This window comes from Phalacrocorax carbo, chromosome 22 (assembly GCF_963921805.1).
Source record: "Phalacrocorax carbo chromosome 22, bPhaCar2.1, whole genome shotgun sequence".
Taxonomy (NCBI): Eukaryota; Metazoa; Chordata; class Aves; order Suliformes; family Phalacrocoracidae; genus Phalacrocorax; species Phalacrocorax carbo.
The window spans coordinates 5,542,902-5,561,574 of NC_087534.1; the positions used below are offsets into that span (position 1 = coordinate 5,542,902).

An 18,673-nucleotide genomic window follows, 5' to 3' on the forward strand; every position below is an offset into this window, starting at 1 on the left:
GCAACAGGGACCCCTTCTGCAACCGGGACCCCCTCTGCAGCTGTGCACCCCCCTGCAGCTGTGCATCCCCCTGCAACCAGGGAACCCAGTGCAACAGGGACCCCTTCTGCAACCGGGACCCCCTCTGCAGCTGTGCACCCCCCTGCAGCTGTGCATCCCCCTGCAACCAGGGAACCCAGTGCAACAGGGACCCCTTCTGCAACCGGGACCCCCTCTGCAGCTGTGCACCCCCCTGCAGCTGTGCATCTCCCTGCAACAGGGGACCCCCGTGCAACCGGGGACCCCCTGCAGCCATGCTCTGTCCCGCACCCAGGGTCCCCACCGCCCCCCCACCCGCCCCCCGTTCACCCGACGCCAACTCCGCAGCCGCGACCCCCGAGCAGCCGCCGTCCCGGGGCACCCCGTCTCCCCCCGCCCCGCTCCCGGGGAGCCCCCCCCAGCAGCCGTCCGCCCCCCCGGGACACCCCCAAAACCCCGCCGCGGGCGGGGGGGCGGGGCTCAGGCTGCGCGTGCGCGAGGCGGCCGGCAGGGGGCGCCCCCGGCCCGCCCGCGGTGGCGGTGGCGGCGGCGGCGGGGCCCGCGCGGCGCTGACGTCAGGGCGGAGCGAGCCGCCGCCGCGCGGCCGCCGGTATTTGAGGCGCGGGGCGGGCGCGCGTGCCCCGCTGCGCCGCCGCGCCGGAACCGCGGGGCCCGCAGGCGGCGGCGGCGGCGGCCCCTCCGCCCGCCCCCCCCCCCGCCTCCGCCCCGCCGCCCGCCCCCCCCCCGGCCCCGCCGCCGCCCCCCTTCCCTCCCCCCCGCCCCGGCCGCACCATGCGAAGCGCCCGGGCGCTGCTCCTCGCCCTCGCCCTGCGGGTCTGCGCGCTGGACACCGAGACGCCCGCCGGTAAGAACGGGGGTGGGGGGTGTCCTGCGCGCTCCCCAGCACCCCCGGTGGTGGGGCGAGGGGAGGGCTCCGCCGCTCCCGGTGCACGGCTGCTCCTGCCCGTCCCGCCGCCGCGGCCGCTTCGGGGCGAGCGAACGGCCGTCGGGACCGGGACAGCGGCGGCCGGAGGGTGCCCAGCCCGCCGGCGGGCACTGGGGCTCGGCTGCACCCCGAGCCCGGCGGCTCCCCGCTACCGGGGGGCCCCCCCACCCCTCCTCCCGCTGCACCCCCGGGAAGGGAAACTTCACCCCGGTGGCAGCGGGGGCTCGTCTGCGGGGGGAGCCCCGCCGGGAAGCGGCGGCTCGGGCGCCGCGGGCATCGCCCGCCGTCGGGAGCCCGGCCGGGGCACCGGGCGCTGCAGCCCCGCGCGGGGCGCGGCGGGAGCCCCGGTATTTATTTGCAAGCGCCGCTCGGCCCGGGGGGGTCCCGGCGGGGGCCGGGGCTGGGGGGAATGTGGGGACCCTGCGGAAGGAACAGGTGGCAGCCGAGGCCGCTCTCCGGTTGCAGCCTCCCCGGCTCCCTTTGTGTCACAGGGATATAATTAGAGTTTTACCAAAGCACGATCGTTTTATTTTTAGTTTATTTGCAATTTTTTTCCCACCTTTCCGCCTTCCCTCGAGCACTGTGGCGGTGAGACCCGCGGCTCTCCCGGGCCCCCCCCCCGGGAAGGAGCACGGCCTGACCCTGCAAGCGGGGGCTGGGGAAGGGGCAGAGGCGAGGTGCGGGGCACAGCTTGCTCCCGACCCCTTTGGGAGGCAGAAGCGGGGCTTGGGTGCTGAGAGGTGGGTGAATTTGGGGCTCCCGAGGCGCTACCTGGGGCTGAGAGTGCTTTTTGCAAGGGAAACTGAGGCATCGGGGAGAAGGGAACTGGTGCATTGCTCCAAGGGGACCCCCGTGCTGCAGCCTCCAGCTCCTGGGTGATGGTCTGTGCATTAAGGTGTATTTTTGCCTGGTTCTTGAATTTTTTAACCTTAAAAATGAAGCGGCTCACCTGCATGCAGTCCCCATGCTGGTGCATTGGGGTTTTTTGGGTAGTGGCCTTTCTCCAAAAATTATAAATAGTGACACCTATCAGCAGTAAGCAAAATAGGGCTGACCTGTACGGAGAATTGGGGGATGATGGGTGGGGGAAGTACGAAGCAGCTGAGGCCCTCCGCAGCTCGCGTGAGGTGGAGGAGATGGGGAGGGAATGGGCTTATATTTTACTGGGGCAGCTGGAGGGGGGAAGAGTCGAGCGCTGGGGTTGGGGGGAGATGCTGATCTGTGCGTGGAGCAGCCCCGTGCTTCAGGGCAGAGCAAGGAGGCAATAGGGAAACTGAGGCGTGCGGCTGGTGAGGGGCTCTGGGTCCTCTGGCAGAGGAAGGGGCTTCTGCACCCGCCGGGGCTCCTGAGCTGTGCCGCTCCCCAGCCCTGAGGTGCCTGCCTTTCTCTGGCTGTCGTGACTAAGCCGCAGCAGCCTGCGAGGGGCTGGAGGGATGGTAGCCAGGATTTGGTGCTGCTGGTGGTGGAGTGGGGCTGGGGGGGCTTTGTGGGGAGGCTCCCCCTCCTGAGCAAACCCTTTCCCCTCCAGGGGCTTCCTTCCGTGCAAGATAGCATTTGCAAAGGGCAGGATCGAGCCCACTCCTGGCGTAAATCAGGAGCATGTTGGCTCCAGTGTTTCTCCTGGTAGATGCAGAGAAGGCTCAGCTCCGCGGTGGAGCCGGAGGGGCTGGGTTTGGCTGGAGGTGAGGGGTCTGCCTCCAACTCCACGGCTCTATCGCTACTGGCTGCTTTTTAAATGAATCCTCTTGTTTGCTCCCGCTGATGCGGCTTGGCCAGCTGCGGGGACGTTGGCCGGCTGTGGGGGCATCACCCGGCTTGTCCCTGTGGGGCTTGGGGCTGCACAGCAGGCAGGGCTGGTAAAAGAAATATTTAAGCCAGCTGCGTGTGCTCTGGGGTCACCAGGGGCCCCGAAGCTGGTCACGGGGAGGACCAGCTGCTTGGCTCTGTGGGTGTTTGGGAAACAAGTTGTTTTCTTGCTGCTCCTTTGCAAAGAAGGGGCATAGTGTGATCCCTTCCATAAGTGGGGAAACTGAGGCACGGCATGCCTGTGACCGGCTGAGCTGCGAGAGAAGCTGGGTGCTGCGGTGTCAGCCTCCCCAATGGCTTGGGATGCTCGTTGCTAAACTTTGGCAATTCATTAAGATTTCAGAGTGACTAAGTTGTCAGTGCCTGTCTGAGCTGTGCTTATCCTGGTGGGGGGGGGGCTGGGGTGCAGGGTGGTGTTGAAAGGCGCCTGCTGAACCTCCACACCGACTCATTCCTTGTGCTCTCATGGTGTCAGCTGGCTGTGACAGGGACCTGGGAGATGTCACTGGTGTCATTTGCTGGCCCCACCTTTCTTCTCTGGGCTCTTCACAATAAGGCAGGGAGCCTTTCCCCGTGCTAAAAGCCCCTGGCTGGGAGCAGGCTGGCTTGCTGGGCTGCAGGCTGGGCCATGGGGCAGTGGCTTTTGCAGGCTCGCCTCTTACCTCCTTTTGCCTTCCCTTGCTAGAACAGGGTGCAGCTCTTCTCTGTATTGCACCCATGCACCCCAAACCTTCAGCAGTAAGTTGCTCTCCAGGTGTACCCCAGCCTGCCCCGTCCCCCCTGTGCTCCTGGGCTGTTTTGCAGCAGTGCTGGCAGCAGAGACCTGCGGTGGGGACAGGCGCCTGCAGCCGCTGGCACTGCGTGGCACTCCCGCCGGAATTATGCGGAAGCTGTTCGCACTTGGCTTTGACTGCGTTAGCAACAATTAACCAGCTCAAATATTTGGGTTTGGACCTTCCACTTCAGAGACTGGTGCCACCAAGCAGCCTGGACTGGGGTTGGTGGCGTCTCTACAGGCACTAGGACTGTTGTGGGGGGTGCTGGCAGGGTGGTTGCTGGTTGTGCTGGATGAACCCCTCATTGGGGGCCAGGCAGGTGGGCTGGGGCCACCTGAGGGTCCTGTCACCCCCTGAGGATGGCCGTTGGAGGAGGTGGCCCGGGTGAATCTGACCCGCGGTGGCTGCGTTGTCTCGGTCGAGTGAATGGGAACTACCGAGCAGACGCTGTCCCCAGGGCTGGGATTGGGGTCGGGGAGCGGAACAAATCTGCCTGGCATCCCCCCGCCCTGGCCGTTAACCGCAGCGTCCTCATCAGTGGGGGTCACGGGGAGGATGCCTGGAGAAGTGGGGGGAGAGGGATGCTGTGTCTGTGCATCCCAGCGCAGGGGCTGGGTGGGGGGTTAGGAGCTGGGGGCTGTGCCTGGGTGCTGCAGGGACGCGTGCTGCCGGCAGCCCCCTGCACCAGCCCTGGGGTGCTGGGGACAGGGTCAGTGTTCTGGGCTCTCTGGGTGCCTTATCCTGCACTTTCCAGCGCTTTGCCCGGTGTTTGTTTCCCTCCGCCTGGCTTGTGATGGGCTCTCCCATGTCAGGGTGTTTTTTTTTCCCCACCCCACCTTCACTAACCACATAAAATATGCAAGACTCTTGTATTTTCCTTTTCAGCTTGTTTCAGGCTTGGATTTTTTCCCCCCTCTGCCTGTTCTGCTGTTCTGGGAAAGAGTCTTTCTCTTGCTTGCTGTTACGTGTGTGTTTTTAATGCCCTGGGAGTATCATGGTCTTTCCCTGAGCCCCCAGACAGTGCAAACACCCTCCAGGCTCCTGTGCCGGGATGCTCTGGAAAAATCCCACTTATGCTGATGTACCCAAGTGTGCTCTGGGCAGAGGTTTCCTGCTCCCAAGCACTTGGCTCTCCAGTGTCCCCCCCCTCCATGCACTGAATCATGGTGGACCTTCACTGCCCATGGGGGTGAAGCAGAATTTAGGGATGCTCCGAGTGATGCTGATGTTCCTGGATGGACCCGTTTCTCTGGCTCCGTATCTGCAGCTCTGTGGTAGAGGGTGGCAATGCCTGTTTTCTCCTCCCACCAAGATTTGCAGTTGTATTTGCATCATTTTTGCCTGCTTCTCCTTGCTCCAAAACTCCTGTTTCATGTTTTTTTTTGCTGGGTGCTTGGACCTGCGGGAACAGGGATCCTGGTGACTCACCTCCTGGCCCACACTCCATGTTGTTCCCTTTGTTGTCCAAACTAAGACAAACCAGCCCCATTCCAGCTTCCCTGGGAGCCTGCCAGCAGGATTGGGGCCCCTGAGAGCAAAGATGCGTCCTGGAAGACAAAGGCAGATGCTTGTTGGTGGCTTTGACCCCTGCCCTGGCAGTGACGACCTCCCTGCTGCCTGTTGATGTTGGTTTTCCCCCTGACTGCACCCGGGATGGAGCTCTTCCATCGCACGCAACCCATACCCTATCCTCTCTCTGCAGAGAGCCCTGAGCACCCCAAAACACCCCATAAATCCTCTTCTGGCTGCAAACCTCCCCCCTGGGGATTTGCTGCTTTGCTTTCAGCAGTCGTGCAAGGGTTAAGCATGAGGGGCTGGCGAGGCAGAGGCAGGTAAATCCCTGCTGCATGCTCAGAGGTAGCACAGGCTCTGGAGAGCCTTATCAACACAGCCCTGCCATCTGCCTGCTTAAACCTCCATAAATAAGCTTTTTAATAATCTATTATTAACATGCACTATAATTGTCTTATTAGACATGTCTGGGAACCTTTAGTTACTTCGTGATTAAATGTCAAGATTCCCAAACCACCGCGTCTCCCCGACAGCGGCTTGGGATTTGTTTTGCAGCTTTCCTTGGACCACACTCTCCTGTACCAGGCTGGAGACCCCTGCCTTGTGCTTGGGGAAACTGAGGCTTCCCTGCCCCTCCCCGGACAAGGAGGATTCCCAGCAATTAGTTCCCCGGAGCTAATTGCCTTCTCGTTGGCAGCCTTAAAATAAATATGTCCTGGAGATGGAGCTTTTTCTTTCCGCTGCAGGTGGCCTGGCAGAAGCTGCTGCCGATTGGGATGGATGCAGGTGGGTGACGGGGTGGGGGAGATGGGGGTGCCAGCCTGTGGTGCCCTGGCCTTCCCTGGCTGGAGCGGGTCCTGGGGATGCAGGACCTGCTCTTCCTTGCTGGGTGAAGGGCATTCCTGGGGAGGAGGAGGAAGGCTGTGGAGCTGGCTGGTGCTGGAGGGACTTCCCTGGATGTTCCCTGAGCTGTTTTGTTTCCTGGCCCTGGGAGTGGCTGCTTCTACATCCTCTGCCTGGATCAAAAGCCAAAGTCCAGCTCTGTTCCAGCTGCTGGAAAGCAAAGGCAGAGCCCCTGCCTGCCTCCTGCCTGCAGGGGCAGCCCTGTTCCCTGAGCTGCTGCTGGCACTGTGAAGGGCGGGGGTTTACACATCAGCTGCCCTTTTGAGCTGGTTTTTGGTGGTTTGTTTTTATTTTTAATCAGGAGTGTTGCTCCTGCTTGCTGGGTGGTTGTTAGCTGCAGCTTGTCCCCTGGCTGCTTTCATGCTCCTCTGGGTCCTGCCTGGGGTGTCGCAGCCCTGGTTTGCAGCACCTGCTTGTGCCCCGGGGCTGGCAGGGGCAGATGTCCCGGGGTAGCCCGTGGGCTTCCTCCAGGTTTAATGGGCTCAGGCTTTTTATCCCAATTTCTCCCACCCGGAGAGCAAATCCCAGTGTGGATTGCAGCAGCTGCACGCTCTGTGAGCCAGGATGGGGCTGTCCCCACCTTCTGTCCCCGTGCTCCTCTGCCAGACCCCAAATCTGGGTGCTGGCACTCTGCTTCCTGCAGGAGCAGGACAGCAAAGCTCCCCCTTGCTGTGGGGCTGCAGGGGGGGCCATTCCTGGGGGATGCCTGGCTGTTGGGGTGCCAGAGCGGCTGGTCACTCTGCAGCGGGGGCAGGGGTGCAGGGAGGGTGACACTCCTGCAGTTCAGGGTTCAGTGCAGTTCTGGTATGTGACCCTGCCGTGCCTGGCACTCAGGGCTGGAAGGAGCCTCCCAACCATGGCTGGCCATAAACTGGTTGTTTCATGGCCTTCCTGCCCCCTGAACTGCTCCAGATGCTGGGGAAAGGGGAGCTGGGCAAGGGTGGGTGCTCATGTCCCTCGTGCGCCCCGCTCTGCCCTGCAGCACCCTGCACTGGGTCTGGTGGCCCCAGCTTGGAGAGGGGAGGGGGCACTTTGCTGGGCTGCCCTGTCACTGATGTGGGGAGCAGGGACACAGTGTCTGCCATGCCCACCGGTGCACCCCACTGCCTGGGGACCCCTCTGACTGCTTCCCATCGTGGGTGGGCAGGGGGCTAGGGAGAGCCCCCCATCCCAGGCAGGGGTGCAGCAGGGAGCGGAGCATTGCACCCTCGCTGCAGCTGGGGGCTGTAAATGCGTTGCAGCCAGAGTGACTCTGAATATTTATTTTGTAATCCACTGTTTGTGTTGGGTTGTTTTTTTTGGTTTGGCTTGAAAAATATTGAGAATACCATGATAGGGTATTTCTGGTGCAGACCTCCCTGCAGCTGCAGCTCTTCCTGGCTGCACGGGGTGGCAGAGGGTCCATTCCTCCCTGCTCCGGGGCTGCGCTGGGTGCTGGGGACCCCCCTGGGGGAGCCCTACATAAACCAGTAAATTGCTTTGACTTCCTGGAACCCCCCCCCCCATGTGGATCAGACCTTTCTCGTCATTAAGTCAGTCAGGGTTGTGGCTGGGATTCAGCGGCCGCCTGGCTCGAGGTGCTCTGAGCTCTCACAAGGCAGGGTGAGAGGACAGGGACACCAATGACCTGATGCGTCTTAACAAGGCCACTGTCCCTGCAGCCGTGCTTGGTGCTGGCTGACGACCGTGCACGGAGACTGGCTGTGGCAGCCCCTGGATATTTGAGCCTGGGATCCTGCTTTGTGCAGGAGACCTTCAGCCTAATTAGCCCAGGCGAGGAGCAAGGGCTGCTTCGGTCCAGCGCGCTTTGCCCCGCGGTCGGCCACTGGTTGGGGCAGCTGGATGTCGCTGGGAGGAGGATGTCACCGGGAGGCGAGAGGTGGCCAGTCTGGGAGAGGAGATGAAATGCTTGCTGCAGCCCAGCTGCTCCCCCAGTGTGGGGGGCTTGGCTTTGGGGTGCTGCCCGGGGGTCTCCTTGCTGTCTGATGGGAGATGGTGGAAATGGCCTGTTCTCTGATGGGCCAAAGGGGATGGAGCATCGCGGCTGCTCACTTATGGTGGTGAAGGCAGGTGGAGGGATGGATTATGGACAAACTGCACTTCCTTGCTTGGATGGATTTGGAGGGTCTGTGGAGTGGCTCTGGTTTTGGGGGTGCTCTGCAGGGCTCCTTGGGGTGCAGCCCCCTCCCTGTCCCATGGTGCACAGCCCCAGTGCCTTGGTTCCCACTGAATCTTGAGCTGTGATGGTGGAGGGTTCAACAGCAGGGATTTTAACACCTGTCAGCGAGTCCAGGCAGATCTGCCCAAGCGTGGTGTCTCCTCGAAGGCCTTTCCCTGCTGCTGGCAGCCCACCCGTGGGGACAAGGACCTGTCATGGGGCAGGGCAGCCCCATGCACTGTCGTGTGCCAGGACCTGGGTCATGCAATGCTCCTAACCCTGTGACAAGCGCATCCCTGCCTGTTGGCAGCATCATGGTAAAGCCCTCTGTAATTAGCAGAATAAATGCTCTTCATATAATCACTAGGTGCTGTAATTTGGCTAACTGAATTAGCAGAGGTGGGTGATCCCTGGTCCCCCCCACCCCCAGCACCTTGAAGTCCCTGCTGGGATGTCTGGTTCTGTGGTTTTGGTGGCAGTGGGGCACCCGATGGAGGTGAGTGCTGGAGCTTTCCAGTGTGTTTTTGGGGAAGGAGTCAGCTCCGGGGTGACTCTTGAAGCCCCTCCCTGAGCCAGGACAGGCTCTGCCCTCTCCCAGTGGGAACTGGGATGTGATGGGGGGTTTGCTGATGCCCAGCAAGGTCTTTTCCCAAGGACTCTCCCCATGCTGCTTATTTTTTACAGTATTTTCAGCTGAGTGATAATGTCCCATTGATTTTTTTTTTTTCTTTCTGCAGCCAGCAATCAGCTTGCTTTCCTTTGATTATAACAGTATCAAACTAAAGCAGTGCATCTCTGCTGTTCCTCTCTTTATTAGCTGAACTTTTTATTTAGTAAATCATCCAGGCTCCTGTCTGGGGAGCTGCTGCTCGCTGTGCCTGGCTCTGAACGGCATTTCTCTGTGGAGGGGGGCAGTCCCCTGCCTTTCTTCCCGTGGGGCGGCAGGGCTGTCCTGCTTGGGCTGGGTTTGGTGGCTGCAGCCCATCAGGGATGGGAGCTGGGACTTGGCTGGGGCAGGGTGTGCGCAGGGAGGGGGTGAAGGTGCTCGCGTGGGGTTGCGAGTTGCTGCATGCACTTCCAGCACCACTGCAGGGTCTCTCCTCTGACCACCCAACTGGCGCTCCACCAAAGTTTTGTTATTGCTGCAGAATTAGTGTAATCCCAGAGCTTTTAGCGCGTGACCAGTGCATGGGCTGAGGATGCTGCAGACCAGCAACCCCGCGGGGATGGGGGCAGCTCTGGGATCCGGCAGTGGGGCAGGGTGAGAGCACAGTGCCTTGGTCAAACTCTGCCCAGGCTGCAACTGGGGTCCAAACAGGGCCATGCCTGGGCCTGGGGGGAGTAGTGGGACACCCCGTCATGGGTGGCTGTGGGATGGGGGGGTGGAGATGCTTGTGCTGGGATTGGGATGAGGCAGTGGTTGCGTCCTGGTCTGTAGGAGCAAGAGAAAAAAACTGGGGAAGGCAATAGCAGGAGTGAGGCTTTGGGCATCTGAAGTGGTGGAATGGCAGCAGGGGGGTTAGAGGAGTGGGGTCTGGTGTGGTGAGAGCTCCTGTGGTGGGGGCGGTTTGGGGGGACTGAAGGGTGTGCTGCAGGTGAACCCCCCGGCCCAGCATCGCTTGCTGCTCGCAGCAGGTTTCCTTTCCCTGGGGCTGGATGGAGGGTCCTGAGCCTTCTCATGGCAGGGATGTGGTACGTGCAGGTGCTGCATCCCAGGGGGTTGCTGAAAACCCAGGCTTGGGGGTTCTGTGGGCTTGCAGGGAGGGTGATGCCCTGCCCTGCCTAGATGCGGGGAGGGGGACAGACCCTGGCAGGGTGGGGGCAGGGGGCTTGGGGTGCTGCTGTGGGGCTGGGGAGTGGGTCCCTGTGTGGGAGCAATCCAGGAAGAGCGAAGGAAGGGGTTGGGGTGCGTGACGGGTGGATGCACCGTGTACCCTCTTGGCTGCCAGCACTGCCTGTGAATCCATCCTGCATCCTGGCTGTCAGCCGCCAGCTCATCTCATGCGGCCAAACTCAGGGTTTTCCTTTCAGGGACGTGGGTTCACACCCATGCATGCACTGAGTCTGCCAGGTCTCAGCAGTGCGGTGGCACGGTGGTGTCCCTGCTGCTGTGGTGCTCCTGCCTGCTCACCCTCGGAGCTGGAAGGGGCAGGGGGTGGCTGCCTGCCTGCATCTCAGCTGAGTTTTTATAGGGCCTATGAAAATAAGGGGAGTGGGATGGACTTTGAGCAGCTTTCCAGAAAAAAGGGAGACTTGATTTTTTTTTTTTGACCACTTGCAAAGCAAACCTGGCTTCGCAGCTGGTGGTGCCAGCGACAGAGGGGAGGTATTAAAGGCAATAAATAAGCTGTTGACGAAAGGCATCCGCAGGCTCCTGCGACTCTGGATTTACAATGTGCTGTCCTGAAGTGCCAGGTGCTTTTATACCTAATGCCTGCGTGGGTGTCTGAACCTGGGGGACCTGAGGAAATTATCTGCCTGGTTAAAAGAAGTTTTAATGTCTGAGAGCACTGGGATGCTGGTTTTTACCCTGGTCTCAAGGGTGGATGAATGTCCAAGCCAGCGCTGGCCAGGGATGGCTGAGCCCAATTTGGGGACTAGTAAAAACACACCTACTGACGGGATTTTTGGGCTCGATTAGCTGTACCCCCACTGTTGACTGGCGGAAGGGTGCCTGTCTCAGGCACGCTCCCCAGAGCTGTGACATGGACTCCAGACGTCTGGACAAGGATGGATGGAGCACCTTCTTATTCCTCCCATGGGGGTTTCTGCCAGCGGCTCTGACTCCCAGCAGATCCTGTCTGTTCCCCCCCCCATTTAATAGCAAAGGGGGTTTTACCTGACCTCATGCCTGCCGGGCCTGCAGGTGATGGATTTGTCCATGTCAGCTCCATCACCACCTTTAAACCTCAGTGTCAATCCTCCCACATTGCTTTTCCCAGCTTTCCCAGTGCAATGGGAGGAGGAGGATGCCAACCCGGATTTTGCATTGCACTGAGATGTGCTGCTCCTCTGCCCTGTCCTTCCTCCCTGCTCTTATTTTTCCGGAGGACTGGTTGCTGAACATGGGGACCGTGCAGCCCCATCACCAGCTGGTTTTGCCGCATGAGGGCTCTTCAGCAATGCAAGCGGCTCCATTCTCCGCCTCGAAAGGCCATAAATAACGCGGCTGAGCTGCCTCCCCAAGGCCCCGCCAGTGCTGGCACGTGCTCCATCACAGGAGGATTAGCCCACCAGCATCCTTCCTTCCTGCATCCATCACTGCAGAGGGGTGGTACCCAGAGGGTGAGAGGCTGCTGGGGGGGAGACTGAGGGTTTCCCCCATCTTTATCCCCTGCAAAATGGGGTTGGTTTGGAAAACTTGGTCTGCTCTTGATGCTGCTCTGTCGGCTGCTTTCCCTGCTGAACCTGTGTCAAGGGAGCATCTCTCTGTCCTCAGGGGTTCCCTGAAAGCGGGGAACCAGGGCTCATGGTCCTGGTCTTTCTGCATCTGTGGGCATGTGGGGTCAATAGCCTTCAGCAGGGCCATGGGGACCTGATGGTAATAAAAGTCAGGGAGAGACAAGTGGTTACCCCGCCCCTTTTTTCCCCCCCTTTTTTCAATTTATTTTCATTATTTCCCACTTTTTTACCTTTTTCCCAAGGTGCCAGGTGGCTCCATAGCCCAGGAGCTGTAATTGCACAGTAAGTGATCAATAAGGGCAGGATGGAGGTTTCCAAAGGTCTGCCTTGTTTTTCTTCCTACAGAGTCAAAGAGGCAGCCCTGACTATGTTAATTAAGTAATGGTTCATTATTAAAGCACTTGTGTTGCAGGTTAGTGGCCTCCTGGCTGGGGAGCTTGAGGGTGTTTCTGTGCTGCAGGTCCTCTCCCAACCTGGATATAAATAATGGAGAAATACTGCTGGTCCTTCCCCCGGGAGCAGCGCTGGCTGGATCCAGGTCCCGTGCAGGGACAGCACTTGGGTGGGCTGTTAAATACTTGTGGCTGCTCCGGCTGTGGGTCCAAAACCTCTTGGCTTGTGCCCTACAGCATCGCTGCAAAGCAGTGGGGTGTTGCGGTGCCTGGATGCACCTGCATTGGGGTGATGCAGCACCCTGGTCCCACCAGTGCTGGTTCCCCCCAGGAGCTGCTTTTGGGGGTGGAAGGGAAGGGGAGCTGCATTCTGCAGCTGGGTGTGCCCAAGGAAGGGCTCTGACTTGTGAGATGAGTTATTCCCACTTCGCTTTTAAATGCATCTTCATGATAAGGTGATGCACGACATACCTGGTCCTTGCCCAAGCACAAGCTGGCCCTGTGGCATTGCAGACCCTTCAGGGTTGTATTCTCCCAGTTGTATTTGCTTTCCCCAGGCTCGGGGATGCCTGTAATGAATCCATATCTCCCAGTTCCCCCTGTCCCTGTGCCTGTGGTCCCTTGGAGGCTCCCAGGGGCTGGCCACTCGCCACAGGAGGCTTAAAACCCCATGGGGACTAGCAGGTAAAAACCATAAAGTCTAACAGGCAAAAAAAAAAAGATTTATGACTTCTGTAGTTGCTGGTAGACGGATATTGTTCTCCTAGTCCTGCGCTTTTCCAACACTGAGGTTATCAGGCATAAGTGACTTATTATGCAAATCCTCCGTCTTAATATCTGGCTGCTCTCTCTCTGGAATTGCATTGGCTAAACCCCATGTGTTATTGGAGCTGCTAATGTTTACACATTAGCTTCTTTGGCTAATATACAAGGCTTCAAGTTGCAAATTGATGTTTCTTACAGCTGAGCAAATTATTTTTCTATTAAATGCAATATTTAAAATGATTTGGAGAAGCAAAACAAACTACTGGTGAGAATTTTAATGGAGCTGCTTTCCATATTCTTCTAATCAGCTTTTATTGGGGCCAGGAAATCGGTAATATTTTTTTTAAATGTTCCTATTTTGCAGAAGGGTGGAACAGAGGAGCAGGGAGGGTGTTCATCGTAATCTCCGGTGTGTGTAACGCACAAAAACATTTGCAGGTGCCTGTTGCATTTGTGCCCCAAGCCCTTTGAGTGTGCAAAGTGTGGCTAAGGGGGGCTTTAGCTCCCCTTTGCCTGGACTAGAAGAGGTTTTCCTGCTGCTGAGACCGAAACCCCGGGGTGTTTAGGCTTTGGGGTTGGCGGCGGAGCGGTAGGGTGCTCTGTGTGGTGGGGGCCTCCATCGGTGTGAGATGCCAGGATGCTGCCGCACAGGACTTGGGCTGCATCTTGGTTTCCTTGCTGAGCTGGATTCCTCGGTGCGACATCCCCCGCGCGAGTCCCAGACCCCTGTACAGCATCATCCCCCAGGAGTCTGAGCCCCCCGCAGATAGAAACGGGGTTTCCGATCCCTTATCCATCAATAACCTCGACCGGGAACCTCAGTATGGTATGTACAGGATCTTGCTGGGTAAGAAGTGTATCTAATTTTAGATGAATTGCAATATGTGTTCCTTATCCCCCGTGTCTGCTGACGCCTGGAGGAAAGCGGCTCCCGGCGTTTCCTTCCCGGGGCATATTCCCGTAGGAGCATGCCAAGGAAATAGCCTTTAAATAGCAGCCGGGATCTGGGCGGTGGGAGGCTGGCTCGGCTCCGTGGGGGTGGCGGGGAAGGGGTAGCATCTGCTGGAGTGGGATCCTGTATCCCAGCAAACCCCGGCTCCCTGGGCTTTCTGCTGTCCCTGGGGGATGATGCCGGTTGCTGCAGGTGTGATGGGACTTTGCCAGGTCACCTGCAGGCCTCAGTTTCCCTATTTGCAGCAGAGGCATTAACCATTTATCCTGTGTAATGAACTTTGGTGCAGTAAAATAGTGTCTTCCTCCTGCGCTGCAGGGAGGTCTTGGGTGATAGTCAGGGGCTGGGTGACTCTGTAGCCTCCAGTTCTGTCCCTGCTCCTGGGAATTAGTTAAAAATGATTTGAGAGATGCTGATTTGGGAGATGTTCATCCCTGCTGCCTCTTGGTGCGTCCAGGGTGACGATGGGTCGTAGCTCTGTTTCACTGCATGAGGTGTTTGCATGTGACCGCCCAGCAGCCGGGGTGATGTGACGCGTGGTGTGTCCTGTGGGTACCCGATTCCTGCTCATAATGACCCGGGATGAGGGGCAGGAGCTGCAGGAATGAAAAATTAATCCTGGCTCCAAAAGGTTGCCTGTGTTAGCTTTCCCAGCTGGTGCCTGTGGTGTGGGGTGCCGTGGGGCTTGTGCCCTTAAGGTGCTGCACCCCAAAGACAACTGGGGCTAAGCCAAGATGGGAGCAAAATAGGCTTTTTCCATGGATTGGATTTGCTTTGTCCTGGACTGGGACTCCTGGGCACCCACCCTGAATCTCATAGTGCTGGGGAGCTTGTGCTTGCTAAGGCTTGGGTATAAACACTTTTTTAATAAACCCTTTCCACTTGTATGTTTATGTGTGTGTAGCATCCCCGCGCGATGATGCCCTGAAGGGTCTGGGTGGCGTGGTTACCCCCCGCGGGGTATGGGAGCACCCCTTGCGGTCCCATCGCGGATGGTGCCGGGCTGCCCTTTAGCGCGGGAGCCTTTTCAAGGCTGCTGGATAAAAGAGAAGCCCGTGGAGCTTGTCCCACGGTGCAGGAGGTTAAACAGAAAAGGTTTAAGTGTGTAATTAACTTTGGAGCGAGAGGAGCGTAGACTCGGTGGATGAAAGAGCGCCGGGTGGGCTGGTGGGCAGGCAGCCACGTTCCTCGGTGGCCACGGAGATTTAATTAGACGCCGTCCATTGTACTTGGTGGTTTGGTCTTTCTTTTCTTCCCTCTTTGTAAGTGTTTTGTTCCTTCTCTCCCCCTCCCTGGCTTTCCTCCCCTCCCTCCCCAGGGAGGGGGGTGCTGGGTGGCAGTGGAGATGCTGAGCAGCATGGGTACCTGTCTCCCTGGTGAATCCCTTAAAATTTGGTTCACCTGGTGTTTAACCCCCATGCTAGCACTCACCTCTCTTCTCCCCTCTGCCTGGGCACGCTGCAGTGCTGGTGCTGCGGGGGCTTCGTGCTGGGCTGCCCCGCAGGGTGTTTAATGAGGCAGGGGGCTACATCTCGTCCTTGGCATGGGTGCCTGTTGTGTGTTGGGGCAGGCTCCGGGGTTTGGAGGGGTTTAGGCAACTTTGGGGTGTTTGGGCATCCTCTTGTATGCATTGTGCCCCCGGGGAGCAGAATGTCATGCTCTCGGCAGTATTTTTAGCCGCGCTTGCATTTGAATCGCGCCTCCCACGCTTGCTGCCTTCATCCCGCTGCCCGGAGCTGCTGTTACCCTGGCCACGAGCCAGGGCTGGGGACTGGGGGCTCCTTGTTTCTGCCTGGTGATTTTTAGGGAGCATCTGGGCCCGGAGCGGTCCTGGCTGGCTCCAACAGACCCCGTCCCACTGCCATCAACCCTAGGGGGGGTATAACCATCCCTGTTGCTGCAGATGGCTATTCTGGGTTGCAGTCTCCCTGCTCTCCTTGCAAACCTGTTGATGAAACCTTAATTTTTTTGAAAGCTGCTCTGTGTTTATCCCTTTTGACTTGCTGCGGGTGTTGGGGGTCCCACAGCCACCCCCTCTGGAGCTGGGAAGTTGGCATTTAATTGCTCAGATCTTAATTTTTATGTCCTTATTAATCTTGTGGATGGGGAGGGAGAAGGGGCTGGAGGTCGAGCTTCTCCCCAGCCCGCCCTCGGAGGGGGAGAAATGGTGCCAAAAGCGTCCCACAGCTCATGGAAACCAAGGCTCTGCAAAACCCTTTGTATTTTTCCCTGCGTATACAAATCATAGACAAATTTGTTGGTGAGATGGAGTGGCTGGTCAGGCTGCCTTCGTTTCGTGCCGTGGATGGGGGGAGCGGATGGGAGGGAAGGCTCGCGCCGGGAAAAGCCTGTCCGAGGAGGGAGATGGATGGGCTCGGCCAGCTGTGCCTCTGCCAGCAAATTATCTGCTCCCCGTAATTGCGTTTTAAGCCTCTGGAGCCTGGGCATCGTCTCGCAGGTGGCCGAGGATCCAGCCTTGGGGTGATGGAGCAGTGGGGAAACTGAGGCACGGGGCCAGTTGGTGCCAGTGGCTGTGCTGGGGCTGGCAGTGGGGTGTGGGGGGGTGGAGATCCAGCCCAGGAGGAGGAGGAGGGTACGTCTTCCGTGACGTCATTAGCGGCTGGGGGTGAAGAAACTGCTTTTCCCAGGGAAATGGGGCTCTGCCAGCCTGAAATACTGTTTGTCTCTGCTCTGGTTTCTTAGACCAAAAAAAACCCCCAACACTAAGAACAAATTTTTCCCTCCCAGAATATCCCATTTCAGCAGATCTTGGAAGAAACACTTGGGCTTTTTTTTAAAATCACTTGGCACTTAGTTTCTGACACTGTTTTATTTTGAAAAAAAATTTTTTTCTTTCCTTCCTGGAAAATCTTGACAGATTTGTGCTTTTTCTCCCATTAGAAAGCGCAGCCAAGTTTCAGACTCTTCAAAATCCGGCGTGTCTCGTGGCGAGAGCTGAAGGAGCCAAGGATGGGGGTCTGCGGTGCGGGGGCACATCCGCACGTGGGCTGGGTAGACGCTCCAATTTGGGAAGGATTTTAAGAAAGCTGTGAGGTCTCGGTGCTTCCAGGCGTATGAATAGGAGAGAATTTGCTTTTAGTTTTTTAAAAAGAAGTTTCTTGTGATTCTGAGAAGGGAAAAAAAAATCCTTGGCAATGGAGCTGGAGTACATCCTGGTGCTTTAGAAAATAAGTGTGAAGGGGGGAAAAAAGACCCAAATCTGTTTTTATATATGAAAGTGTCAGGAATCATAATTTTCTGGGCATCTTATGGGCTGTTTTTCAGTGTTTGGACTTGTGTTTGCACAAGCGAAGTGTCTGAGCATCCGCCAGCACGGGGACACACAACCCACGCCAGCAGCAGCGAGGCCATTAACTGGCAAATCCCCGGGTGGTGGTGGGAATTACTGATGTAATTTGGGGATAAAATAGGAAAAAAAACCAGAAGAAATAATCCCCCGGCCAGGCTCTGCTTTCATGCTGGCCCATTAGGGAATATTTGCCTTTGTTCGTTCTGCTTGCTCAGGGCTTTCTTAACATTCCTGCCCTCGCCAGCCCAGGGGCTCGTATTAATTAGCGCTGGCGCCCTGGTCCGTGTGTAATCCATGGGTTTAATGGAACAATAGGTCAGTGTTAACAAACCGGAGCAGCCCCATGGGCAAAGCCAGCCCCAGAGCTCAGGGACGGGGGGCTGGGTGCGGGATGGGGGGGCTGACCGGTGGGTGCCTTAGCGTGCTGCCTCCATGTCACCTCCATGCACGTGGGGGTGAGTGGCCTCTTGGTATTTATTTTGATTCTCCGTGCTCAGCCGCGCACCTTGCAGACTGGGGAGCCGGTGTGTGGCTTTTGCCTTTGCTCCTTGCAAAGGATAAAAACAACCCCAAGCCCCCACAAGATAAATAAAAGGCTCAGAAGTGTCAGCCCACAGCTGGGGGGGTTCAGTGATGCATTTGCTGCGGGTTGTTGGAAGTCCTGGCTGAGACCTGCCACTGTCGTGTCAGGCAACGGACAGACCCCCAAGAACTCGAGGTCAAAACGATGTGGGCAGGTGGAGAGCTGAAGTCAAAGCAGAATTTTTTGCAGAAGCCCTTGGGGTCTTGTGAATCCTTCTGCGACTGCGGTCGAGTGCCTGTTTCCTGGGAGAAATCCCCTGTTCAGTGACTGGCCCCCGGGAAGCAAAGCTGGGAGCTGCACCCTGCTCCTGTGGCTGAGACCTGCCAGCTCACTTCACTGGTGGGGGAACTGAATGGGAGAGGTGGGGGGATTAGCAGCAGACAGGACCATACCCTTGCTTGTTGGTGCGCATCGGGATGTCTGGGGTCCCCCTGTGTTTTGAGGGGGACAACACAGATGGGGACAGGACACCACCCTGGCAGGGCTTTTGGGGAGGGACCAGCTGTTCTGCGGGCTCTTACGGGGGACTGATGGGGTCTCTCTCTCTGCAGCCGGCTGCACCTTTGAGGAGGACGGTGACCTGAACCAGTGCGAGTACAGCCAGGGCGAGGACGATGACTTTGGGTGGGAGCTCGTCCGCAGCTATATGATGCCTCACCTGACAGCCGACCTGCCTCATGGTGAGTCCTGGTCCCCAGCGGGGCCACGCTCGTCCCCCTGCGTCCCCGAGGATGGCTCCAAACCCACTGCTTTATCCTTTACCCCAGAGCCAAACCACGTGGCTTCTGGTTTAATTCCCACAGCCTTTTAGGCCTGACTTGTCCTCGGTTGCATGCGTGGCATGTTGCTGTGTCAGCTGGCAAGGTGTGATGAGCTGTGTTGGTCCTCAGCGCGGTGGGGAGGGATGCTGTGTGGCCCTGGGGAGGGTGGTGTTTGGGGTCAGGGGATGTGGGACCCTGCTGCTTCTGGGGGGATGAGGATTTTTAACAGTATGGCAGGGACAGGGACATCAGGTGGCTCTGGTTACCTCTGAGCCCCGTGTCACTGCCTTGGCAGGGTGTTACCCCATGCCACCCCCAACCCACCCTGGGGCAGGGGGCTGGGGGAGGGAGCCTGCAAATGGTCCAGGCATGTATTTTTTGGGGTAGAA

The 18,673-nt window shown here is 58.2% G+C and overlaps 1 protein-coding gene across 1 annotated transcript in view; it reads left to right on the top strand.

Annotated features, from left to right (window-relative positions):
- The first annotated feature begins 791 nt into the window (after positions 1-791).
- PTPRU (protein tyrosine phosphatase receptor type U) overlaps positions 792-18,673 on the top strand; it is a 76,315-nt gene continuing 58,433 nt past the window's right edge. The window contains exons 1-2 of the mRNA XM_064471567.1: positions 792-883; positions 18,075-18,203. Coding sequence (XP_064327637.1) covers positions 811-883; positions 18,075-18,203 — 202 coding nt within the window. The 5' untranslated portion in view covers positions 792-810. The remainder of the gene's footprint in view (positions 884-18,074; positions 18,204-18,673) is intronic.